Source organism: Callospermophilus lateralis, chromosome 7 (genome assembly GCF_048772815.1).
Source record: "Callospermophilus lateralis isolate mCalLat2 chromosome 7, mCalLat2.hap1, whole genome shotgun sequence".
In the NCBI taxonomy this organism is placed as follows: Eukaryota; Metazoa; Chordata; class Mammalia; order Rodentia; family Sciuridae; genus Callospermophilus; species Callospermophilus lateralis.
In genome coordinates, this window is record NC_135311.1 from 83,701,070 (window position 1) to 83,728,275 (window position 27,206).

Genomic DNA, 27,206 nt, shown 5'->3' on the forward strand with positions numbered 1-27,206 from the left:
ATGGCCAAACTTCCTCGTCGTGCCGCCCTCGGTAGATTCTCCGGCCCTAGCGGGCCGGCGAGGCGGAGCCTGCAAAAGTTGAAACTGCCGATCCGCCCCCGTTCTTCTGTAGATTCTGAGGGCGCCTGGGCAAGTTTTAATCCCCACTCTAAAGGCGGTAAGTGTTTTTTAAAAAGTCCTCTTAATTGTTCAGCGACTCTCGTCCAAACTGAACGGTGCTGATTTTGTCTGCACTTTTCTCCTGCCTTGTTCCCTGACAACCAGTGTGCACCGGGAGCTCGACAGTGAAGCCGTTCCTCTCTAGAAGCCGCAAGTTTTCAGCTGAAAAATCACCTGGGGAGTTTTACCTACAGGTCCTGGCCCTCTGGCCCTGGTTTCCAGTAGGATCTGCGTTTGGGATGCTGTACCGTGGGTCGCTGGCTGGCACGTTCTGCCCGCCTCCAGCCTCCAGCCGGCCTGTCCTGCGGCGGGTGCTAACCCGGGGGAACTCCTGCAGCTGCTTGCGCCAATGGGCGCAGGGCCTCTGCCACAGAAGGGCTACAGGAGATTGCTCCCCCTAAATTCCCGCAGCTGTAGGTTTCTTGGCGCTCTTTCCATAAGCCTGCCTACAGGATTGCAGGCTTCCTTTTGGGAAGAAATAGTTATATATATATAAATACATAGTTTTATGTAACCCCCACCCAGAATAATCTTCAAAAGAAAAAAAAATCCTATTAACACTTGGCTGTATATTTACAGTTTCAAGAGGAGACTCATCTTAGTGATCCTGGAAGGTTCATTAATGATTGAACCATTCAAAGGCTAAAGTCTGGACTCCTTGTTCACAGCTAATGAAAGTGGCAGTGGCAGTGCCAATGAAGCCACTGTGACTGGTTACTGCCTTAGAGACTTCAGTAGTAGATCTCATCTCACAGAGCTCTATCCCAACACTGGAGAGCAGCCTGCCCTATTCCATCCAAGACCCTGGAAGGGTTCTGAATTATTACCCGCCTCCCCACTTTACCTTTCCTTATCTAAACGGACCCAGAGATCTAGTGACAAGATCACACATCTGAGAAAAGAATTACTGACAAACCCCCGCCACCACCACCCCCCATTTCTGGGATAAGAAAAGTAAGCAGTATATTTACATGAGTCATTCTTGATCAACAGCAACACATTTTGTAATATTTGGGTCTTTTTCCAAGTTTTCACTTTTAAATTTTTTTCCAGAATTCTTACTTAATTTTACCTCTGCTTTTGTCTCATAATGTGCCTTTATTCTGGCTTTATGAATTGCTGTACTTTAACTTTCATTTAAACCACATGGAATCAAGCATAGACTGAACATGACCAATGCTGGAAAGAGAATTTTAAGTTTGTACATCCTAGATTTTTGAAGTATGATTGGCAACTAATCAGAGGCAAAAATCAGAACCAAAAATTACACTGAGGTAGTCCAAATAATTTTTAAAAGTAGGCATTTGATAAATAGAAAGGCCTGTTTGAGGCACCCTTTAATGAAAAAACAGAAGCAGTGGAAAGCCATGCCTGTCCACTGTGAGTCCACAAATGATTTGCTCTGAATATTATAAAACTTAGCATATGCCAAGCTTGTGTAAAGGTTAATTTGAATTTTCAACTAGATTGGATTAAGAGATGCCAACGATAAGAGGATTATGGGTATGTCAATGAGGGTCTGTTAGGGATGCTTGGCATGTGGGATAGGCAACTGAAATGGAGACTATCTCTAAGCATGGGCAGCACTGACCAATAGGATGATGGCTTGAATGGAATAAAAATTGGAAGAGCAAGGAGGTAGCAGCAGATGCAAGCTCCATTCTTCTTGATCAGGTTCTTGATTGCTGAGGCTATCAGTCTCTAGCTTCTTCACTTTCCAAAGCTGATTCTCCAGAAGCCTTTGGTCTCTAACTAGGGTAGCACCATTGATCCTTCTTTTTCTGGGGCTTTAGCCTCTTGAACTGTGCAGCTACTGGTTCTTCCAGCTCTCCAGCCTGCAGATGGCCATCAGGTCCTGTAAGCCAGCCTAATAAGTCCGCCTTTTATAATTATACTTCCTGTTGATTTTGGTCCTGTAAGCCAGCCTAATAAGTCCACCTTTTAGCCTTTTATAATTATACTTCCTGTTGATTCTGTCCCTCTAGAGAACCCTGACTAACACAGCATGCCAGAAGAACTCTGCCTGGTTAGTTGCAGTTAATCTTCACAGAAACCCCATGCTCCGGAATATTATCTCTATTTTCCAGATAAGGGAATTATTAATTTTCCTAATAGAATCATGTCTATTGTATTTCTACTGAATTTCCTGACTTACAGGCATTTGAGAAATTTCAAACTAAGTAGATACTTAATCATAAAATATGTAATCCTACCTGAAGTTTAATTAAATTTTATATTTCTAACTCAGTCTCTCGCATTGTCAACATTATGAAATTTATTTCTAGAAATTGAGGGTAATCTATGCCAAAATTTCTAAGGTTGAAGGTTAAAGGATTATACAATAAGGAAAAAAATCTGTAAAGTGTAGGACTTGGGTTCTAGCTTTGTTTCTGTGTGATCCTGGCCAAGTCTCTTAAGCTCCAGCAATGTTTTCTCATTCATAAAAATTATTTTTATGATTATTGATTTTATTTTTACTTCCACATAAAATGACACTTTTAACCACTGTTGTTTCTCTGTTGTGAAAATATTTTTATCAATAGAGTTGAAAGACTCATGCTTTTTTAAAAAAAGTCAGATATTGTGGGAGTTTCAGAATTATCATAATTTGCTATCAATATGTCATATTATTTTATTTTTATTATAATTTCTATTGACATAGTACCTGTATTATGAAGCAGATGAGGAGCCCATAGTTGATTTAAAAGGCAGAGACCAGATTGGAGCTTGACCAATCAGAATGGCCAAGGCTCTGGGGAAATAAGATCAAGAGAAGCAGATCAGAAGAGAGTGCTGTCAAGGTCATGCCCCATCTCTGTATAAGCTCCTATGAGGATGTGGTGGTACTGGGCAAAGCAGGTGGGTCTTCTAAATCCAGATGAGTCTTCTGTCCTTTGTTCCTCCCTATTTAGTGGTTTCCAGAACATAGGGGAAAGAATGTATGTTAGTTATAAGATACATATCCTATTTTAGAGCAATTTTGATTTTTATTATTACTACAGTTTGTTTTGTAAGCTAATGATCTCTGCTGATGGAAAGATGTGAGCACTTGAAAGAAACAAATAGTAAATAGGTCCATACTGAAAATGAAAAGAGTTATGTATCTTACATGGGGTGTATAAGAGAGAGTGAGAGGACAGAGTGCACAGGATCTGCAGGAGTAGGGCATTTTCTGTGTATCCTTTGTATTTTCTGGGTTTAGTATAATACCTCACGTATATTTAATGTTCAAAAATTACTTGTCAAATAAATAAGAACCACTTATTGGTATTAAAATTTTGTTTAAATGATTATCTAGACTGGATTCTTTGGGGATAAGACCTTGTTTTCCTAAACAGGTTCTATAAATGTTGTTATATTGAAGATGATTATAGAAAATAGAATGGAGTATATTTTTATGAATCAGAAATCAGAAAGAACCTATGCTATGTACCATATCCCCTGTGTAGTAACTCTGAGTGGAAACCCAGTTTTCAAATGAGGACACAAGCTCAGAATGTTGACTGCCTTGCCCAAGCCATGGGGCTAGTAAATGATAGAGCTGGGATTCCAACCTAGGGCTATTGGACTCCAAATACACACACCTTCCATGGTACCATGTTGAAAACAACATTAAACAAACAAAAGGATGGGTAAAAGCTGTGTTCTTATTTCTACCATTCTACCATGGGAAACTCTGATCTGGGTGATCTTTTTCTGATTTATTTTGTACTCTTGTGTGTGTGAGGTACTGGGGATTGAACCCAGGGATATTCTATTGCTAAGCAACATCCTCAGCCCTTTTTATTGATTTTTTTTTTTTTTTTCAGAGTCTTGCTAAGTTGCTTAGAGCCGCACTAAATTGCTAAGGCCAAACTCAAGTCTGCAATCCTCCTGCCTTAGCCTCCTGAGTTGCTGGAATTACAGGTGTGTGCTATTATGCCAAGCTCTGCTTTCACTGTCTTGTCTATGAAAAGCCCCAGCTTGAGTGAAGATCTGGAAAGAACTGTAGTGAGATTGCTGGGTACGACTGTTTGCCTTTTCTGGGTCCTTTGGAGTGATCCATCTACCTGTAAAACTGTGTAGCTGCTGTGCTGTCTGTGTGGCTCTGTTTATACCCTCTGTCTGCATCTCCCCCTTTGGAAAACTTCATATTTTCCTTTGGAAATTTCACGTTTGCCTTTGTGCTAGGTGCTGTTATATAACAGATCATTTGAATTAAGGATTTTTAAATAGTAAATTTCTTATTAATTATATCAATAACTTTCCATTAATAATACTACCAAAATGCTTTTGGCCCTCCTTCCCCCACTCCAAGCACACATGGAATGATACTTTGTAACCAATATAAGCCCTGGGCTGAGTAGTCCTGGGCTGAGTAGTCCTGGGCTGAGCTCTGATGAAAGTCTGAATTCTTTCATCACAGGTCCTACTTTTTGCAGCTCTTTCAGATTATACTATTTGTGTTTAAGGAGTATGATTATTGCAGAAATTAGCAAAGATGTTCTAAGAAGTAGTATAATCTAACAATATTTGATTTGCTTTACTTCAAGAAATTATAATAACTCACAACTAAATTTATGGAACTATAGTCAACACCTTTTCATTACATCTCTACGGGTACAGAGAATTTTCCAAAGTTACATGATTTTATATCCTTATGCTCTTTGCCTAAGAGTTTATTTTAACTCTCAATTTTCATTTTATTCTAATATTAACAGTGGTAAGACATAAAGATTAGCTAAGCCCTTGTAATTTACAAAAGATTGTAAAAATTGCCTAGTGTTTTTTTAGTTTTTAATGTTTTTCCCCTTTTGTTAAAATGATCTACATAAAGCCAAGTGCTTCACTTTGATACATCTCAAAACTTAATGCTTAATGAAAAAGCAAATTGCATAATTAAGTACAAAACAACTTAAAGTTTGCAAAACAACTTAAAGCTTACAAAACAGAAACACAGATTGCTTACTACTGCACATGGGTGTGTTAGTGGTAGAATGTACTTGGGAATGATTAGTACTGGATTCACTAATGCAAGGTTCAGAAATGGTTTTAGGGATGAGCACAGCAAGCTTCATGTTTTTAAAGATTTAGATTTTTAAAATGTTGAGGTTTGTTAAAGTTAGGTATGAAAGTGTTTAATTATATTCTCCATATTTCTCATGCTTGACATAGTTCATAATCTTATCAAAATGAAGTCTATTTATCTAATAAATCTTATATTATCTCCTAAAATTTTCAAGATGTTGCAACCCAAGCTTACACAAAAGAAAGCATAAGATATGGTATCATGTTGTCTATCCAGATGTTTCTGTTTGCATGTTTGATTACCTTGTTGAAAGCACTGAATCCCCACAGGAAGGCTTTGTAGCTGAAGGATTTGTAAGATGAAAGATTCTTAAACATGAAATGAGATCAGTGGTAAGCTCGTGACTTAAATTGTTGTTTGAAAAATTGTTTGATCTGCCCCCTCCAGGGTGGAGGTGTGGGGGAAGCCTAGTGATAGCCTAAATACAATATGACAATATTTTAATTTTTTTTAGTATCTAGGTCACCATGGCAACTGGACAGAAGTTGATGAGAGCTATTAGAGTTTTTGAATTTGGTGGACCAGAAGTACTGAAGCTGCAGTCTGATGTTGTAGTACCGGTTCCGAAAGAGCATCAGGTGGAAATAATACCCTCATTCAGACAATGATTACACAGAATGTGAAACCCTAGCACATCAAGTTAGTGTTCAAAAGCAGCAGACTAACAATGATTTATAAAGACATTGAATTTGGACAAAGTTTACACTGGTTATATGCATGAACTCTGACAAAATTAACATAGAGCTAAAAATTAGACATATGAAAAGTAGACACATGAAAATAAATAACCTCTGGTTTTAAGAAAATTTTTGAAGTTGAGAATCAACTCACAAACTCAAAAACTTCCTTGGTTTTTATTTTGCACATGATGGGGAAAAAAATTTCCTTCTGTATTCATACTTTTTCATTACGAATTCAGAGAATTTAATTGTAAAGCTTAATCATCGAAAGTGACTGTAACAATATCCTTTTGATCAAAATCATGTGTTTTTATTATTGTACCTTCCATAGCTCCCTAGTCTAATTTCCTTAGCAAGCCTTAGAGAGTTTTCACAATCTGGCTCTAACCTACCTTTATAAATTTATTTCTTATCACTCCCTCAATAGACAGTGCTGTAACAACATCAAACTTTATTCATTTCCCCAAGAAGCCCTTTCATTCCTTCTGTCTTTGCATGTACTATTCCTTTTGCCTAAAATGTTCATTTTCCTCCCATTTCTATAGAATCTCTACTCATATTTTAAGACTCAGTTCAAACACTGCTTCCTTCTTTAGGTTTTCCTTATTCTTATCGCAGAGTTCATCACTTTGTATTAAAGAAAACTTGGCTTCTGTACTAGAAGTAACCTCAAAATCTTAATGTTTCAAGAATAGAAAATTATTTCCCACATTTTAAAATGTTGGTGGGTAGTCCTCCAGCACTGACTTAGGAGGACATAGGCGTCTGTACTCATCGGGCTCCACCACCTTCAGCACCTGAGTTCTGAGGTTTCCAGGAAAGGATGTAGAAGCACAGTGTAGATTGCCTAGGAAGGTTTTGATGGGCCAGGCCTGTAAGGGGTTTTCATCACTTCTGCTCACTGTCTGGCACTCAGGCCCTTCACTCCTCTTAACTGATAAGGAGACTAGGAAATAATGTTTCCCATGTGCCTAGGAAAAGGAGGAAGTAGATTTGGTAAAATATAGGGTCTCTGCCACACATATCCTTAAAAATTTCTTCTAGTGTTTTCCCCAAATCTTTTTAATATAGCCCATAAACCACTCTGTTTTATTTTGTATTTACATATTGGTTCACAAAATTAGAATGTGAGCTGCTTGAGGGAAAGGATTAGTTTGTTTTGTTTTCTCCATTTTTATAGCTCCAATAATCCATTTGGTTATAGCGTAACCCTAGACTAATGCCTAAATGCTCTGTGTAACTAAAATGCATTGTCATTTCAGGTTCTAATCAAAGTCCACGCTTGTGGTGTAAACCCAGTGGAGACATATATCCGCTCTGGTACTCATTTAATTAAGCCGACCTTACCCTACACACCTGGCACTGATGTGGCTGGGGTGATAGAGGCCACGGGAGATGAAGTATCTGCTTTCAAGGTATCACATTTTAAATTATTTCCGTTTTGACTTACTTTAAAAAAAAAATTTAGTATATCTTTAAAACATATCTGCATTTAAGACTTTCAAAGGCCCCATTACCCAATTTCTGCCACTTGGGGGACTCCTCTAGTCAAAAAAGAAATGATGTCTTATCCAGAGGGTTTGTCTGTTTACATCAGTCGGAGCAAATGCTGGATGATTTCTATATCTAACAACTCCACAGAAGGAACTGTGATCTTTTTAGTTTAATAAAAATATGTAAGTAAAGAACACAAATAAGGAAATTATACTGTTTTCAAACTCTTGGTATTACATAAGCCAGTTTTATAAATTTAGTTTTACAAAATAAAGGAAAATTGAATTCTTTTGAAGGATTAGAAAACTTAAAAACATGCGAGGTCATTGTACAGTTTCAGAGCTGAGTCAGAACAAGGTCAATGGAAATGTTTTGGTCAGGACTTTTGTTATTTATATGCTAAAAGACATATAAAGCAGATAGTATATTCATAGCATACTCATGTTCTAGCATCTTTTCTGATAATTTTTTGACCTACTCAACTTTGGCAGCACATTTACCAAAATTAGGCTGGGGTGGAGAAAATTAACGTGCCCCTGTACAGGAAGACGGGGTAAATTCATACAGCTTTCCACTTCTCAGCCTGTGGCAATCTGGCTTCTGCCCCCACCGCTCCACTGAAACGATTCTTGCTAATGTCACTAATGGCCTCTGTACTGCGGAAGTTAATGGGCCCTTTTATGTCATTATCTTTCTTGACTTCTCAGTGACATTTGACACTCTTAGCCACTTAACTTTTTCTTAAAAAAACAAAAAAAAAAAAACTTTTTTCTAAAGCTTCTGTGACATCATTTTATCCTGTCCTCTCTTCGCCTTCCCCTCTGAGCATTCTTTTTCAGGACTCTTTTTCTCTGTGTCCTCCTTAAATCTTCGTGCTGCCCAGGGCTCTTTGTCCCTGTTTAGATCTCTGCTTTTTATATTTGGTGTCTTTCCTGATGATCTCATGCACTCCCTTTATTTCCTTTATCATATGTGTTGTCTTTGACATAGAATATTCTACTGAGCTGTTCAAAACAGTAGCCACTGACCCTATAGACAATTAAAAATTCCAAATCAAATAATTTAAATTCAGATTGAAATTGCAGTTCCTAAGTCATACTAGGAGCAATTCAAATGTTTAGTATTCACATGCATCTAGCTGCTACTCTACCAGTCTTATGGTAGAGTATAACCTAGACACAGTAGGACAATATATTAATTTTTTTCTTAGTATCTACCAGACAGTGCAGATATCTGAATAGATTTCTATCAGTGCAGAAGTTCTGTTGAATAGCCCTGGACCTTCATAGCCAGGCTCTGGGAACCTCTTACTCAGTGAATCTACAAAAAAGCTCATCTTTTCTCACTGCAGATCTGCTCCTCTCTTATGTAACTGCTTTGGCAGCTTCTAGGGTTTGAGGCTCATCTTAGAACTACATTCTCTCTCCTCTTTCCATACCCAGCACCTATAGTTTAGTTCAAGCTATCTTACCTACTTAACTACACCTCTGACCTGGGATTCTGTGGTAGACACTTAACTTACTACCCTGTCTCCTTTCCTTGAGAATCTACTCCTACTCTAGAATCTTTTCCTAGCATGTAATTCTGAGCATTTTATTCCTCTATTTTAATTCTTGCATTAATTCCTTATAGATTTCAGGGTATGGATGAAACTCATTGTTATGGAATAAGAGGGTTTCATGCTCTCTCCCCCTATCTTATCATTTTTATCTCCTACTCCTTCTCATTTTACAACTTACTCTTTACTAATGAACTATTGTCCTTCCCTGCACATCCCATGCTCTCTTATGTCTGTGTTTTTGTTCATATTGGTTCTTCTGCCTGGCAGAAGAACTAAACTGAAAGTTATAAACGTAGAGTCAAGTAACTTCATGTTACTTTTGTACTCCAACTTTAATTTCTTTCCATTTTATTCCTGAAATCATTACATACCACACATGAAGTATGTAATGCCAGTATTTACCGTTTTTTTTTTTTTTTTTTTGGTACAGAGGATTGAACTTAGGGGTGCTTAGCCACTGAGCCACATCCCCAGCCCTTTTTTATATTTTATATAGAGATAGGGTCTCGTTGGGTTGCTAAGTACCTCACTAATCTGCTGAGGCTAGTTTTGAACTCGACATCTTCCTGCCTCAGGCTTCGGAGTTGCTGGGATTACAGGCATGCACAACCATGCCCAGGTTTAATACTTACCTTCCTATTGAGAATTGATGCTTATAATGTCTCAGCATTTATTCCCGCCTCTATTTCTTTGCTATCTTTGTTTTCGTGACTCTTGTTGATTATTCCCAATTCTTGTTTTCAAAATCTTGTCCTATCCTTCAAGTTCTACCTCAAATATTAGCGGCTCAATGGAGCAGTTCCTCCATTTTCTCAACTTAGAAGCAATTTCTTTCTTTCTCTTTTACCTCTCTTTGATGGCTCCTTGTGTTTGTTTTGCTTTACAATTATTTCTGTTCTTCTCTCTCCTCCTAGAGTTTAGGGTGCTTAAGATTAGAGACTGTGTTTTGCTATTAATATTCCTTGCAGAACTCAAAAGTTCTTCTCTCTCCTCCTAGAGTTTAGGGTGCTTAAGATTAGAGACTGTGTCTTGCTATTAATATTCCTTGCAGAACTCAAAATAATGCTTTCCAAATTGTGAATTCTTAGTAAATGATTGAAATTGAAATCAGTTCAACATGAGTTTAAGCTGTAAAAGCAGGATTAATCTTAACCTAGGCATGCTTGACCCTTGCAGATGACATTATTAAGTGGTAATGCTTGTCTTTGACTCTCAGGTACCTTTTGGATCTTTTCTCATCTCCATCCCACAGCATAATGTTGTTACTTTTTCAGGTTTCTTTATTATAGGACAATTAAAGTATACTAAGTAGTCATTGCCTCCATGTTTTGCCTATTCCAAGGAATATATACCTTTATTTCCCAAAAAAAAGAGGATTTAAGGGGGCTGCTTAAAGTGAGCAGAATGATTTTACCTAACATGCAAATCATACTGGACCTCTAATGCCTTGCATGTGCTTTTCAATAGGGAGGGCCCAGCAGGAGTTTATTGAGAGTTTACCTGTTTGGTGCTAAAGTGAAGAAACCTATCCTGGCTCATCTTGCTGTTGGGATCTTGGCATGGTTTTCTGTTTCTGGGTTTATGCATGAAAAATGATGGAAGTGCATCCATGGAAAGGATTTTGAACAGTTGTTTGTGTATTAAAGAAACGTCACATTTTTGTTTATTCTCTCTGGTATTTTGTGTGTGCACGTGCATGGACACACACACATACACACACACACAATAGCAGTTTGTATTAACTGCCTTTGACAAATTGATTGATCCGAGGAAATTACAGAACTTCTTTGTACCTCAATTTTCTCATCTGTGTGGTGGGATAAATCTAAAGTGAAGATAATAAAAGTGCACATCTTACATAGGTAGTTGTGAAGATCAAATAGGACCAATCAGTCACTGACACAGTGCCTAACATAATAAGTTCTCAGTAAAGATGAGTTGTCATCTTTGTCATCATTAGGCTATTCCCAGAGTCCTTCTTATATTTTTTTCTATTTTCTTTCATTAGTTTCCATTAAGAAAACATTTAAAAATGTTCAGTATTTTAAAATTATTTTTTATGCGTTCCTAAGATGTAGAAAACAATATATAAATACACATTTCTTCTTCTTATAAAAGTTACATCTCATGTTGGCATAATTTTGAAGCCCTGGTGCACATATCTATCTCTTCCCCTAGAAAGGTGACAGGGTCTTCAGTACCAGAACAATCTCGGGGGCCTATGCAGAGTATGCTCTCGCAGCAGATCATACCGTTTACCCACTGCCTGGGAATCTGGACTTCAAACAAGGCGCTGCCATCGGGATCCCATACTTTACTGCCTTTCGAGCTCTGCTCCACAGGTAATGACACACTCAGTAAATTTTATAGCTAGTGCCAGAGGAGGGCACTGTGAACCGCCATTCTTCCTGCCATCTGTCATGCATCTGTCTGTCACTTTGGGTTACTAGTTTTATACCATCAAACATTTATGGAATGGAAACTGTGCTGATTTGGGTGATTGTGCAGATCACTGGGAACACAAAGCAGAGAAAATACCATCTTCATAATGATCGCAGTAGTGAGGGAAATAGACATAAGAGTAATAGTATTTCTATGTAATGGGGAAAGGACAATGGTGACATGTATGTGGGGAATTGTGGGATCACAAGGGATGTATGTAATGATGAGGTGTGGCCCTTGGGAGATGTGTGAGACTTGGATTACATTAAAGACATGGTTCAGAAATTCTGTTAGCTATTGGATTCAATGTGCAGCACCTTAAAAGTGAAGCAGAGGTCCCCACCTCAGCCCTCCCCTATCTGAGAATCTATATTTTGGTCAAATCCCCTTGGCATTTGAAGAACATCAGGGAATTTGCCTGGGGAAGGGTAGCTGGTAGGAGCAAGGACATTCTCAACAATGGGAATAGAATGATGTGTGGGGAAAACAGTATGGTGTCTAGGGAGAGCTGTAGCAATTTGGTTTTGTTGGGTAAAAGATTTCAAAGCAAAGAGTGGCAGAGAATAAGATTGGAACATAATCTCTCATTAAATGGTAGGTATTATCATCAAACAGGCAGATTTCAAACTGTAGAAAACTAGGCTGTGGAGCTTATACATTCTTAAGGAAGGTTTGGAGGTCATAAAGTGTTTTATTCAGGAGAATGCTGTTGTTATATTTGTGATTCATTGAGATCACTTATCTGCTGTGTGAAGGATAGATTTGAGGACAGGAGGAGAAACAGATGGGAGAATAGTGTAGGAGTTTCCTCTGGACAAAATTCTTGTGATACAAAGTAAAGGTCATGGTAGAAGAGATCTTGGTAGAGGGTGGAGAGGAAAGGACAACTTTAGATAGGTAAAATCAGGAGGATGTGGTAGTTTTTTTGCAGGTGTATAATGAAGGAGAGGGAGAGCTTAAGGATACTTATAGCTTTTTAGCTTAGATAGTATATAACTACGACAGAAAAGGAGTAGAAAGTCTTGGTAAACTGTTTGGTTTTGGACTTGAAATTGTGAGACACAGTCATCCTAGATCCCAGTAAAGAGCCTCAGTAGCCTGTAGGTTAAAAGAATCTGAATCTTAAAAGCTAGAGATATAAATTTGGGCAAGTCATCATTTAGGTAAGTAGATGAAAAGTGGCGGCAGTCCCTTGGGGAGTGAGAATAGGACCCTTGTGAACATTTAAGAGCATAGGCCGATGAAAGTTACAGAGTCCTCAGGAAGCTGAAGGGAATGGATCCCTAAACCAAGAATGTGAAGGTCACAATATTCATGAAACACCCAGTAAGCACACGGGCTTTGAAAATAAAAGACCTGGCTGGGTCAGAGTCCTGTCTTTGTCTAAATGACCATGGTCAAGTTACTTCCCCCTCTCAACTGTAGTTTACTTATTTGAAAAACGTGGATAATTACAGAGTCTACCTTCTAGGGGTGTGTTGAATTATGTGTGTGAAGCTTTTAGGGTGGCATCTGGCACAGAGAAAGTGCTCAGTTTGTGTTGGTTGTGGTAGGAGTTGTGGCTTCCTAGCTAGGAAGGAGGGACACCAGCTGTCAGCAGTGATCAGGGAGGAGAGGAGAAGGTTACTTTTGAAGAGAATGGGGGAAGGGGGAAAAGGTTCTTTTTTTGGATTTTTTTTTTTTTTTGGCGGGGGGGTGTACAAAACTTGAACATGTTTATATCTAAGAAAGGAAGGGAGGAAGGAAGACTGATGGAACAAGATCTTGTATAAGGCCACATGGAAAGGACTTAGGACATTGTAGAGAGATTGGCTTCAAATATCAAAAGGACATATTTACCCTAGAAGGGTAAGGATCATAATTATGGAAAATTCTGTGGGGGTGTAGAAGGAGCTTATGTGTGATTGCTTCACTTTTCATAATGAAGTAGGAGGCAAAGTGATCTCTTGAGAGTTAGAACTGAAGGGCACCAAAATGCAGTGTTACAGGATTTTCTTCCATAGCACTAACCATTTGGATAAACATTTGAGGAAGTTAGGTTTTAATGTTAATCCAAGACTGGAATATTAATAGCAAATGGAATAGTTCAAAGGAACTGAGAACACTGAAGAGAGAGAACTAGGGCACCCTTCCCTGGGGTCCAGGCTGGGAAGGAAAGGAAATGATGTCAGGAGCAGCAAGTGAGCAGATATAGAGCTGGTGAGTGATAGCCATGTCTGTGAGTTGAGGAAGAGGTTTTGACAGAATATGGGCTCTCAAAATCAGGGCATCAGGACCAGGGTTGTAGCTCAGTGGTAGAGCACTTGCCTAGCATGGGTGAGGCACTAGATTCCATCCCCGGCACCACATAAAAATAAACAAATAAAATAAAGGTATTGTGTCCATTTACAACTTATTTTTTTTTTTTAAATCAGGGCATGAAATTCCTGCTGCAGCATTGGCTGTTGGTATCTGACATTTCTTAGGTACAGTGATTGTTGGCGTTCATCAGATTTAGCCTGAAAGAGAATGGGTAAAACAGAAAACCATTTAGGAATTGTGGCACTAGATTTTCTTCTTGGTGGTTGTTGAAATCTAGAATAGGGCTGGATTCAGGTGGAAGAGAAAGCCTGTATGTCAGGTGCAAAGAGTTTTCAGTGACCAGAGATAGTAGAGGACAGCAGTGTGAAGGCCAGCCCACTGCTGGAACCCAGGCCATGACCCCAAGGGAAGAGGACTGTGCTAGTCAGGTCTGTCCCAAGAGACTGAACCAACAGACTCTGTGTATGTGTGTATTTGTGTGTGTGTGTGTGTGTGTACACACACACATATATATATTCCTTAACAGCAAGTGTTTGTATGTATTGATTGATTGATATTAAGGAATTGGCTCATGAAACCATAGAGGTGTGCAAGTCTAAAATTTGATGGGATAGGTCAGCAGGTGGAGGCTCAGGAAGAGTTGCAGTTTAAGTCATGAGGCAGTTCACTGGCAGGATTCCCTCTGCTCAGAATGTCAGTTTGTTCTATATAGGCCTTCAGCTGATTGGATGAAGCCCACCCACATTAAAAAGGGTAATCTGCTTTACTCAAACTCTACCATTTAAAGTGTTAGTCTCATCTGAAAAAACACCTTCACTATCCAGAATAGTGTTTGAACAAATATGAGGCCCAGGTGAGCTGATAAATAAAATTAATTACCACAATGACTCCCTGCAGGGGCCGTGATCACAGTAGCAGGGATTTAGAAGAAGGTTTGCCTGCACTCACCCCAGCCCTGGGCATTGAGAAGAGCATGTTTATATAAAAGTTATAACATTTTTGAGATTATAAAATTTATAAAAATTCATTGGAAAGTATTTCATATTCTAGAGTATAACATCAGTAATCCTATGCCTTTATTTTTTATTTTACATTTTATAATGTCAAATATTTTTAGTATTGATTATCTCAGTTTATCATTCAAACCTTCAGTTTAACTCAGTGTCCTCAATCCCCTTATCTCCAAGTGAGAGTGCTGGACAGGCATCCTTTGTTGCCATTTATCAGCTGCTATCACACAGATACAGCAGGGCTCCAGGTTCCTGTGTTCTCACTCCCACAATAAGCATGGTGTCGCTGGAGAGTGACCACCTCACATTGTTCTAGGAAGTGAGAGCTCCTCCAGGAGAGTCAGATTTGGATCCCATGGCAGCGGCTGGCCGTGACATTAGCACTTGCCCCTATGGAAGAGTGGCACATCCCCATTGGTGTGTATTCTTTGTTTTCGGTGTGTCCCAGAAGTGTAATAATGTGAACCAGCAGTAAAAAGAATATGTCTTTTCACTAGAGGATCTGGACATTTGGGGGAGGGGGGTGGCATGGGACCTCTGTGACAGGATTTATTGTAAGTCCTTTGCTGACTCAGCACTGTTTTCTGAAATCAGAGCCTAGAGGCTAGTGCCTCTTGATGTTCAGAGGCAAAGAGAAGCAAAAATATTTTCTTATCCCTGGCTAAAAATAGGCTGGCTTCTGTGTTTACTTGAGTATTACTCTGGACCACAGAATGAAGACTTAGCTGTAATAAACCTGCCTGGAGACACTTTCTGTGGGAAGCTGGGGAAGAGAGACTCCAGTTCCTCAAGGCTCAGCAGTTCCACTTAATGTATCTACGAGGGCAGTAGCCTCTCAGAATTAAATAGCACAGTACCTGGCATATAATGACCCCCAGTAACCATTTGCTGAACAGATATATGAACTGAAGATTTCCCTTTATCTGTGGCTCTAAAGAACCATTATTTGATCCTATGGAGTGTGAAGAATATTTTGGGCTGTATTTCAGGATGTATCTGTTCTTTGGGTAAATGTTGGATGAACTAAGGGTAGAAATGCCTTAAAGATAATGACAAAACACCAGCATTTAATTATCTTTAAAGAATAAAGAGATGGAACCTCTGCTTTCTTTTACAGCGCCCGTGTGAAAGCTGGACAGAGTGTTCTGGTTCATGGGGCTAGTGGAGGAGTAAGTATTTTTTTTTAAGTTTATATTTAAGTGAGCTTGGGTATATGGGTTTCACAGAGTTCAAGTTGTTTTTTAAAAGTCAAATTTATAAATACGGTCATGGCCACTTTTGTTCCTATTATATGGTGAAACTTTTTAAAATCCAGTCTCCTAAAGGTGATTGTCGTTACCTTATGAGCATTTTTTAGCTAATAAATTCCACAGAGAATCTTATCATAATGTCTGTATTAGACTTTTGTTACCTATGTTGGGGGTGGACCAAGATAAACTGGCTTTGTTTTTGCCTTCAAGTAGCATGTTACAAGAATATTTATTGAGAATTTCAGACAGTTCTAAAGGTTAATATTAATTCCGTATTCCCTTAGATAGGAAATAAAACTCATTAGAGCATCCTCTGTGTGGCCCCAGACTGCAGCGAGAAGCTACACTACTCAGTCCTTTTTACCTCCCCTCCTTTCTTGCCTGCTGCGCTTTGATGACATTCATGGAGTGCACGGTATACAGCTGTGTCCTTAACACCACAACCCAGGGCTTAAGATGCTAATGTTGGGGAGGGGGGCGAGGGCTCAGAACTTGTAAAATAAGCCCTTCACAGAAATCACCCAGCACCAAGCTGTCAGAAACCTCTTCAAGAACCTGGCTGCCAATGGGCCTCTGAGGAGCTTAGAAGAAAAGTTAGAGCTCTGAGGTTGGAATTAACAAGAAATCCACATGACCTCTATCCTGCACAGAAAGGCTTTGGAAATTTTGGAGACAAGATTTTATATTTTCAAAATAAAGGGCCCAGGCTGAAGTGGCTCACCTTGAGGAAGCTGGTTAACCCTTTCTGAGCACTGTGTGTTCTGGAGAGTACACTGTAAAAAGTAATTTATTATGTGGTATATTATGCCCTGAATAATGAGAATGGTATACTGACCTCCAAAAATGGACATGTGATTCAGAGAAGGCAGTGCATTTTTGTCTATTTCTTTAGATGAATCACAAGGTTTTACATCGAGCTTCCTGTATACCTCAGATAGATCAATTCTGAAGGACTTCATTGCTTGGATTATTTACTAAAAACACCAAGATTGTCTTTATGGGGCTTGAGAAAATATGACAGATAAGCTCTGTCAAAAATGCCTATTGTTTAGCTCCAGAGAAGAGGCTATTTTTGGGTTAGGTTAAATTTAACCCTAAATAACTGAAGGTCTGTCAAACACATGCATTTATTTAAATTGTTCTGGCTTTCTGAGAGTGACCTTATGCTCTGTGTAGTAGAGAAAGATTTCAGTAGGAAGGAGAAGAGTTTAAAGAAAAATCTCTCTTTATTCTCTTTATTCCCTTACTCTCTTGTAAAAAGCCCAGTTGCTTCACCATGCTTTTTTTTTTTTTTTAAGGTAAAATCCACACTGTTCTTGGAGCTGGCTGTTTGTTAAATCCTTGCCTGGCAGGGATAGGCTGGCGACCTGGTGTGTGAAGCGCTTCTGATCCTCCCTGCCCTATCAAAGGGAAACAGAGTGCTGGGTTTTGCCTTGCTTCTGTTTGTACTTTCTGTCCTCATTTAATTCAAATTCCTTTGGGATTATGTTGTGTGTTTAAAATGGTGTAGGATTTATAAACACAGCTATTGTCCTGATATGTTGGTGGGGAGTGCCCTATTTTAGTGTTAGCAAAATAAGGAGGAGAAAAATAGTTGCCACATAATGGTGCATAATCTATTGAAAGAGTATTGCTGGTAAAATTGTTGATGAGAAGAGAATAAACAGTGCTTTTACAAAGCTATCAAGTACCCTTCAAAGCAGAGCACAAGGAAATATACTTACATTAAATCTTCATTTTAAAATGTGGTTTTATTAGAGGTCTGTGGTTTTTAATAGAAATTCAGAGTAACAAAAGTCCATAGTGATGATCCAATAGCATACTGTGTTTCATCTAGTTGGATACCTCTGTTGTCCATCAGGTGGTGAGTTCTGTGCATTTGTTGGTGTGTTGGTTAGATCCCATAAGTGCCTGCCATAACCTGACTGAGTTAGATCATCATTCCCATGTGCATTATAATCTTTAAGGTCTATTTCAGGCCTGGGAGTCTGTGATTGCTACAATTTTAATCAGTTTCCCTCTCATCATTGTTCATTTGGATTATTTTCTGTCTTGCCTAACGGAATCCTTCCTCTAGATCATGGTTATCTTTGGCTGGGGTTTGTGTGTGGGTGGGGGAGTGATTCCACATCATCTGCTCTTCCTCTTCCTGTCAATGTCTAGAGTCATTTTTGGTTGTTACACTGGGGAAGAGGATTCTGGCATCTAGTGAGCAGAAGCCAGGGATGCTGTCAAACATCCTTCAATGCTCAGAATAGTTCCCCACCACCACACACACAAAAAAAGATATGGCCAAAATGTCATTAGCACTAAGTCAAGATTTCATAAAAGTATGTGACATTTATCTATATCATTGATTTGGCATATAGTAAAAAAATTATTTCCTGGTATTGTTATTTAAATAATTGCTCCTTTATCTATATTCCTAAATTACTTTTCTCTTTTGTACTAAGCACCTTTATCTGGCATTCTAGTGACTTCGTCCACCTGTAAGATGATGAATCTCAAGTGCATTTACCCATCTCTGAAGTTCAAGTCTATACCCACTCTGTCCTCCTCTGGGAGTGTTTTGCAGCTCCAGTGTGTTTCAAGTGGACTGTTGCTTTCACAAACATGATGCTCTTGGTTAATAAAGCCAGTTGATCTAGCCAAAGACCCAAGAGACATCCTTGACCTTCCTCCTTGCCTTCCATATTTGATCTGTGAGGAAGTCACATCAGTTTACCTCTAATTATATGAATTGTTTTTGTTCTTTCTCGTGCCATTACCTTAGTCCAAGCCAGCTTCATCTCTTATCTAAACTGTTACACCAGCTACAAAATGATCTTTATTCCCCTTCCTCTCCTCTTTCTTTGTGCCTCGCATATAATTGGAGTGACCATTTTTAAAGCCTAAATTGATCATATACTACTACTAGACCCTCCAGTGATTCTGCAGAGTTTTTAATAAAATCTAAAGCATTTATCTTACCTCTAAGGTCCTGTCACTTTGGCTTCTCTTTGTCTCTCTGGACTCATCTTCCACTCTCTGTCTCCCTTGCTTGAGTCACATTGACCCTCTTTCTGTTCTTTGAACACCTCAGGCACATTCCCACTCCACCTAGTTCACTACCTGCCCCATCCCCCGAGTGGCTGCCCTGATGTTCATGTGGTTTGTTGCTCACTTCCTTTAAGCCTCATTTCTCAAGAGTGGCCTTTCCTGATGACCCAAATTACCCCTTTCCTTGTATCTTTCTAACCCAGTAGCCAGTTTTATTTTTTTCTTAGCATTTACCATTTTCTGAATTTATTTTATTCATTTATTTATTCATGTGTTTATTATTTTCCCCTCTTCTTAGAATGTTAAGTTTCTTACATTGATCATCTTTAACACAAGAGTAAACACTCAATAATTGAGTAGCACAGTTAATTTGCCCATGTACCTGTCTCTTATTTAAATGGTGTAGGCCTTATTTGTTATTTAGTATATTTTTTAATTAGTTGAAGTATAAAGTCAGTGAGAATTTTCAGATCATCTTTAAAGCCCATACCTTCTGCACAAAACAGATGCTAAGCAAACATTTCAATTTTGATACAGTGGTTAAAAATTCATGTTCTATAGTCTGATATGATTTGGTCCAGTCCCTGTTATCTTTCTGTATGTGACTTGGGCAAGTTACTTCTTCTGCTGCTTCTTTTTTTTTTTTTGTTATTTTTGGGGGGATTGAACCCAGGGGTACTTTACAGAGCTACATTCCTAACCCTTTTTGTGTTTTATTTTGTGACAGGGCCTTGCTAAGTTGCTGAGGCTGGCCTTGAACTTTAGATCCTCCTGCCTTGGAATAACAGATGTATGCCACAGTGCCTGGCAAGAAACTTAAGCTTCCTTGTGTGAGGAATAGAGACAGAAATAATATCTACTTTAGGATCATTGTGAGGATGGAATAAATCAGTATATAGAAAGTATTTAACATGGTACCTAGAACATTATAAGCACTCAATACAAGTGAGCTATTTTTCTTATTTCTTTACAAGCTAAGTTCCTTAAAGATAGGTTAAATCCCAGAAGGACCTGAAGCTCATTTAATGTTTATTAAGTGTTTTCAGGAATGCAGAAAATATATAACTATTGTGTTATATTTTGTTTTTCAGGTTGGATTGGCAACATGCCAAATTGCTAGAGCTTATGGCTTAAAGGTTTTGGGCACAGCTGGTACTGAGGAGGGACAAAAGATTGTTTTGCAAAATGGAGCCCATGAAGTATTTAATCACAGAGAAGTTAATTATATTGACAAAATTAAGGTAAATTTTTCTCCAGTATATATATAAAAGTCTAACATTGTTGATTGGAGACTTACATTCTTTTACCAGCTACTCTCTTAAAGTTGTTTGCTTCCTTTTTTATGACTGTGTTTTTATGCTTATTTGTGTTTTAAAGTTTTAATTAATTTTAAAATCAGATGTCTCGTTTTTCTAATTTTACTATCATTTCTGTATTGTGTATATATACTAAATAAAATATAATATTCCTAAAGCCTTATGGCTATAAAAATTGATGCTCTTTAATGCAAATCACATTTTAAGTAAAGCTATAGCTTTGTATTTATAGCTATGAGGTATCCTTAATATAATTTCTACTGATGTAAAATTTCCATGCAAGGTGAGAAACCTGGTATCTGTCTAGTTTTCTTATCTATAAAGTTTTGGCTAACTGGGTGCTGGAGGAGTCATCCATAGTGGTGAGGTAGTATTTAGTTAGCTGTTGAATATTAACAGAGTTCCAGTCAATTCTCAAGTTCTCCATTTGCACTCTAGTAGCAATTTGCTAAACACTGATTACTTTGCTAATCCTCAAACCACAACTTCCTTATGTTAGAAAGAATTAGGATTTCTCAGGTACCGAATACTTCTTAAAATAGATTAACTATAGGCTGGGGATGTGGCTCAAGCGGCAGTGTGCTCTCCTGGCATGCGTGTGGCCCGGGTTCGATCCTCAGCACCACATAAAAACAAAGATGTTGTGTCCGCCGAAAAATAAAAAAAATAAATAAATATTAAAATTCTCTCTCTCTCTCTCTCTCTCTCTCTCTCTCTCTCTCTCTCTCTCTAAAAATAAATAGATTAACTAGGGAGAAACACAAGTGAGAGTTCATTATCACTAAATCATCTCACCAAAAAACTGTTCAAAGAGATTTCTTGGTCATATGTCCAGGGACCTAGGATCCCTTACTCAATCCTAACACCATTCTCCAAAAATATTTACAAAGATGGAAATGGCCTGTTATTTTGCAGATGTGTTTCTTTGTTTGGCAATAATCTGATTTCAAGTCCATAAGGTCTTGTAGCTTCCATCCCTTCCACTGAATGCTTCTACTTAAGTCTTTCCCACTCTCAAAACACATTACTCTCCTAACCTATCATCTCATTCCTTTTCTTTGCTCTCCTTTTCCACCAAACTTCTCAAAGAAGTTAGTAAGTACTACTGCTTTTCCTTCCTCACCTCCGATTGCAGTTTTGCTTCCTTTCCAACTTCTTAGACTGCTCCTCTGAGGTCACAGTCTGCTGGTCTTATCTCAGTTCTCATCCTGTTTGATTTTTTGGACCAGATGACCCTGACCACATCTCCTTAAAGCTGATTCTCTTCTTGCTTCTCTGACTGTTCACCTTCATTTCTCCTTCCTCTTCATATGAATGAAATATTGGTGTTCCCTGGTGGTTTGTTTTTTTGTTTGTTTGTTTGTTTTGTTTTTTTATCCTGGTCTCTCTTTCATGTGCTAGACTTTCCCCTAATCAACCTCATTTGTCCCATGGCTTCAGGTTTTACCCATGTGCTGCTGATTTCTAGAACTGACTCTGGCCTGATGTCCATTCCTTCATGCTGCTACACTGCTAGACCTCACCACTCATCTGCTCACCCAAGATAGGAACTCTCATTTTATTTTAATCACCATTCTCCCTTCCACCCCTCATCCTGCCAGTTTCACCTCTGACATGCCTTTATGCAGACCTTTTTTATCTATTCCACCCACCTGTGACTTAGTTTAGGCCTCAATTTCTTTAGTCTTGACTATTAATCATAGATTAGCTAATAGCCCCTTTTGTCTTTTCCACTTTTTAATCAGACTTACTTGTGTTCTTCCTTTAAAAAAATACCCAGAAGTAGCTAAAATGGCAACTGCTTTAGAAAAGGAATTTTTGACCCTCAGTTCCTACTGCTGTTGCAGAGCCTAAAATAGTGCCTGGTGCATGAATCGATGCACAAATTCCAAATCCTTTAATATGGCATTCAATGTGTGGTTGCAATCTGTATCAATTTTACAGTCCCCTCTCCCACAGTGCTGTGGTTTGGAGGAGCAATCCCCAGAGACTAATGCATGAAAGGCTTGGTTCCCAGCCTGTGTCACTGTTGGGAGGTAGTGGAACCTCTCAGAGATAGGGCCTAGTGGGAATCTTTCAGTCGTATGGAGACCTGACCTTGAAGGGGATATTAGGACCTTAACTCTTCTGTTTCTCACCATGAGGTGAGCATCATGCTCCATCATGCACCCCCCACCATGATATACTGTATTGCTATAGGCCCTAAAGCAATGAGTAACTAACTGACCATAGACCAAAACCTCCCAAATTGTGAGCCCAAATAACCTTTTTTTATTTAAATTGATGTTTTGTTAACATAACAGAAAGCTGAATAACATGCACCTCCTCTCCCTGCTACTCCTCCTCACCCAGATACATACTTCAGTTTTCCTAAAGTTCCAATCCTTGACTTATCAGTTCCTTACATTTTTGGTATCTTAAATTGAGACTTACTCCATCTCCTGTCTGGCTTCTCTCACCTGCCTTCCTTTCTTTTTGCTTAGAAAATTCTATTCCATACCCTAGGCTCAGGTCATTGCCTCGGTGGTTGCAGGCAATCAAATTTTTAACTTTTTTTCTTCTATCATTTATGGCTTATTCTGGTAATATAGTGCTTAGGCCATTACATTCCAGCTCTGCCTAGTATTTTCTCTTTCTTCTTAACTTTGTTTTTAGCTCACTATGTCCATTCTTTGCATTCTAGTATAGTATCTGCCATGGATATTCTTTTTTATTGATAAAATGAATATCACGTAGATATGTACTAGCTTTTTAAAAGTGCCAGATGGAAACCAAATTCTCAGAGCCCAAAAGAAAAGAATTAGTGTGACAATCAGAGACAATCAGATGGTAAACCATTTGGAACAAAACTTCATGTACAAACACACACACACACACACACACACACACACGCAAATCCTGCAACACCAGAGTATTTGTTACTTAATAAAAATGGAAGTCCTCTGGGGTTTATGGATTTTGATTTGTTCATTTCTTTGTAAAAGACATTTTAAAGATGTGAAATCTTTGGCTAAGTAAAAAGTGGTTTATAGCACCTGAAAATTCCAGGGAGACTTTATTTCATTACATCAATTTATCCAGGACAAACCTTTATCATTTTAGATGTTGTGGCTGGTTCCTTGGAGTTACATCATCATTATATAATTAGATCATTTTAAAATTTACATTGTTATTCTTAAAAACATATCTTATATGTCATTGTCACTTGAAGTGCATTTCTGTAAAATAATAGCTATTTTACAGTTTTTTCACTTATTATCATTCTTGCCATTCTTTTTTATTATGTAGAAATCTGTTGGTGAAAAGGGGATTGATGTGATTATCGAAATGTTAGCTAATGTGAATCTTAGTAATGATTTGAATCTTCTGTCATTTGGAGGAAAAGTAATAGTAAGTATTTTTCATTTCCACTTTAAAGTTTTACTGCAGTTTAATGCTCTCCTGCAGCAATCTTTGACTGTAGACCTGTTATTTCATAATAGGTTGTTGGCAGCAGAGGCCCTATTGAAATAAACCCACGGGCCACCATGATGAAAGAGTCTAGTATAAATGGAATCACTTTATTTGCATCAACCAAGGTAGGAGAAGAAGAGCTTCTAATTTTGTTAACTTGGACATTGGTACAGTTTGCCTAGTCTGACAGCCTGAAGTTAGGGTAGATGCTAAGCTTGGTCATCTGACCCGAGGAGTGGGTAAGGTTAAGCGACCTGATGGGTAATGAAGGCAACAGTACAATTTATTACCCAAGTCAAGACTCATGAAAGAGAAAGGTGATACTACTAGTAATTATTCAAGACAATAGGTATTTTATAAACTAACACTATCCCAGGCAAATGGAACTTATTGTTACTCTTTAGAGAACTAGTTTTTCTGTAATTCTGGACAAATTGACAAAAGCCACCCATTTGTAGGAGACTGTTTGTGATATAAATCTTAGAATCTAAAGTTTTTGAAAGCTTCTAAAAATTAAGTCATATAGTCTACTACAAAAAAAAAATTTTTTTTTGCTCTCTTTTAGGAGGAGTTTCAGCAATTTGCAGCAGCCCTTCAAGCAGGAATGGAAACTGGTTGGTTGAAACCTGTGGTAGGGTCTCAGTATCCCTTGGAGAAGGTGGCCCAGGCTCATGAGGATATCATTCGTGGTAGTCGGCCTCCTGGAAAAATGGTTCTTCTCTTGTGATAATTCCGTCTTCTATGGTCTTCTTGTGCAAATAGGAGGCATTCTGTCCTCTAGACTTAGCCTACAGTTTCTTTAATTAACATTCAATTGATTTAATGAGTTTCTCATATTAAAAAACAAGATTTTTTTTTCTTTAGGGAACAGAGAAAGTGGAGGAAAACTTATTTTGTAGCTAGCCATATTTTATATGCCTTCTATCTCAATTTAAGGAGTCGTCATAGTAGGGAAACAGCATGTTGGTGGTCATATGGCATTAGTGTGATTTCAGAAATTCTTGAGTGATTCTACCACTTGATTAAAATGTGCGAATTTAGCATAAGACTCCAAGCCTACTTATTTGTATCAACAGTTCACTAATCTTCTCTGATTACCCCATAGCTGTAATGGACCTGAAATTCTCTAGAAATTTTCATACTAATCTCATTTGAACTTGTAATCTTTTGGAAAGGCAAAAATATGTAATACCTAGAGAAAATTTTTTTATTTTTCCCAGTAATTCCCAAACTACTAGAATATGCACTGCATTCCTAATTGATTACCATTTCATGCTTTTAGTCCATGATGCTAGGTGCAGAGTCACCAAACAGGTATTTTTTGATTCATTGGGATTTCAGAGTAGATTTAGAGTTACTAGGTTTTGTGATATGGGTCACATATTGTTATTTAACTTAATAAGTTCACTAATTTTGTACACTAAGAATGATCTGCTCTTTTTTTTTAATTCTGTAATAAATCCTATAGAATATTAGCTGTGTATTTGTCTAGTGTGTCTTTGTGCAGTACTGGTCTTACATCATTTCTGCATGACTCCTAATGGTTACTTTATAGTATTCTGTTCTGAAACATCTTTATCTGAACTAAATAAAAAGATAGCCTTAGTAATCACTAGCATTATGTTCAAGGAAATAAAGTTTGGTTTTTTATTATTTTTTTTTTCTTCCCATGAACACATCCTTCTGTTTCTTATTATATTATATACTTGGTTATCTTATCTGATTTGTTTTGTTGAATGACAGCTTCTAGTCTAAACATGTAATCCTGCTTTAGTAGTGAACAGAAAGCACTGCTAATTCCAGAAATTGGCTTCTGGCTCTCTCTGCTGTGGCTGAAGTATTTTTGCTATTATCATTGTCTGAGATCATAGGCTATTTCTTTTACAGGTTAACGGTCCTACAAAATAACATTTTGGGGAAAAGAATTAAAGCAGTATTATTAATCAGAAGGCTAGCATTTTATGTGTTTCCAAAAATAGGGGATTCTTTTCTAGGCCAAAAGACAAAGGAATAATTATTCTGTAAAAGTCAGTTTAATGTGTTTGCACACTTACCTGATCCATAGAATGAGCTAACCTGTCAGTCATCTTAACACTTCCCAAGTCATTAATACAGTTCAGATAATATTGAAGGCAAAACTAGCCAAGCTCTGTGGATTAATGGCAGTGATTATGATTATATAGCTGTGGAATCATTTTCTGTACGAATATCCTTATAATTCTATATCTGGTCCTCTCTAACTTCCAGCTGACAACATTCACTAGTTAGGGCTTTGCACTACTACATAGTCCCCTGTGCCTGTCACTGCTGTCAAGTAGAGAATAATATGTAGATTAAGAAAGCATTATTTCACGTGGCAACCTTCTGGATTTCTGTTTCTGTTTGCTTTGACTTCTGTGGACTTGACTCCTAACTATGTTTGTACAACCAAATTAAACAACTACCCGGAGCCCCCAAATGTGAAGCAACATGCTGAAGGTCACAGGACTAGGAGATTCAAACTCAGCTGACAATTATTTTTAGTAACCTGTTGATATAAAACCACAGATTCCTAAACTTTAATTCCAAGGTCTCAGGCTATGCTAGCTCACTGCACCTCTGACTTCTGTAGCAGGTGCACTCCCTGCTTTCTAGTTTCACCCTCCCTAGATTTCTAGAACCTGGGCCTGTTTGTCATCTTTGTGTCACTTGTTATGTGTCCCCTGATTTGGCAGACTTCTGGAAAGAGGTGAATATCCATTAGTTCACAAGTACTTACAGCCACTGATGGAATTTGAGAATACAAAGACACAGGACATGGTCCACAACATTGAGTTTACAGTTGAGTAGGGATGAGACCAAATAAAATGTTAGAGTATAAGGGAGAGTATCAATCAGACAAGGTTCTCCAGAGAAACAAATCACCAAGACATATATGTATAAAGAGATTTATTGAAGGAAACCACTCACGCAGTTGGGGCTAGAAAGTGAAGGCCAGCAGTATGGCAATACAGGCAGGGTTCTATGTTGCAGTCTTGAGATAAAATTCTTTTTCGGGAAAACTCAGGAGTTTTTGCTCCTACAGCTTTCATCTAACTGGATGAATCCTACCTGCATTATTGAGGGAAATCTCCTTTAAAGTTGACATAATTTTATGCAAATGCATAAATAAAACATGATGATTTTATGTTAGCACATACAACCAAACTTCACATGGGATAACATGGGGACACAGAGCATAGGCACTTAATAGAGCCTGAAATTTCCAACAACACATTTGATGCTTTTGTTGGCTCTCTCCATCTAAGTGGCTTTGGTGATAGTGGCAAAAAATAAATTGGGTGTTTTGGAAAAAGGGAAAAAAAAATCAGGTAGCATTTTTCAGTGTCCTTAACTCAGCTTCACTGAAGTAAGAAATGATATGTGTGCCAGCTCCCTTCCAGCTTCTACAATT

The 27,206-nt window shown here is 38.1% G+C and overlaps 1 protein-coding gene across 3 annotated transcripts; it reads left to right on the forward strand.

Moving 5' to 3' along the window:
- The first annotated feature begins 35 nt into the window (after positions 1-35).
- Cryz (crystallin zeta) lies at positions 36-25,248 on the forward strand. 3 transcript variants are annotated; one of them, XM_076862289.2, is made up of 10 exons: positions 36-157; positions 3,969-4,065; positions 5,682-5,805; positions 7,170-7,322; positions 11,141-11,304; positions 15,833-15,884; positions 20,096-20,245; positions 23,609-23,710; positions 23,803-23,898; positions 24,339-25,248. In XM_076862289.2, the coding sequence occupies exons 3-10, from the start codon at positions 5,695-5,697 to the stop codon at positions 24,498-24,500; spliced, it is 990 nt and encodes a 329-aa protein (XP_076718404.2). In that variant the 5' UTR covers positions 36-157; positions 3,969-4,065; positions 5,682-5,694; the 3' UTR covers positions 24,501-25,248. The 3 variants fall into 3 exon arrangements, with proteins under 3 accessions (XP_076718404.2, XP_076718405.2, XP_076718406.2); XM_076862290.2 differs by having other exon boundaries at positions 5,689-5,805; XM_076862291.2 differs by lacking the exon at positions 3,969-4,065.
- The last annotated feature ends 1,958 nt before the right edge of the window (positions 25,249-27,206 follow it).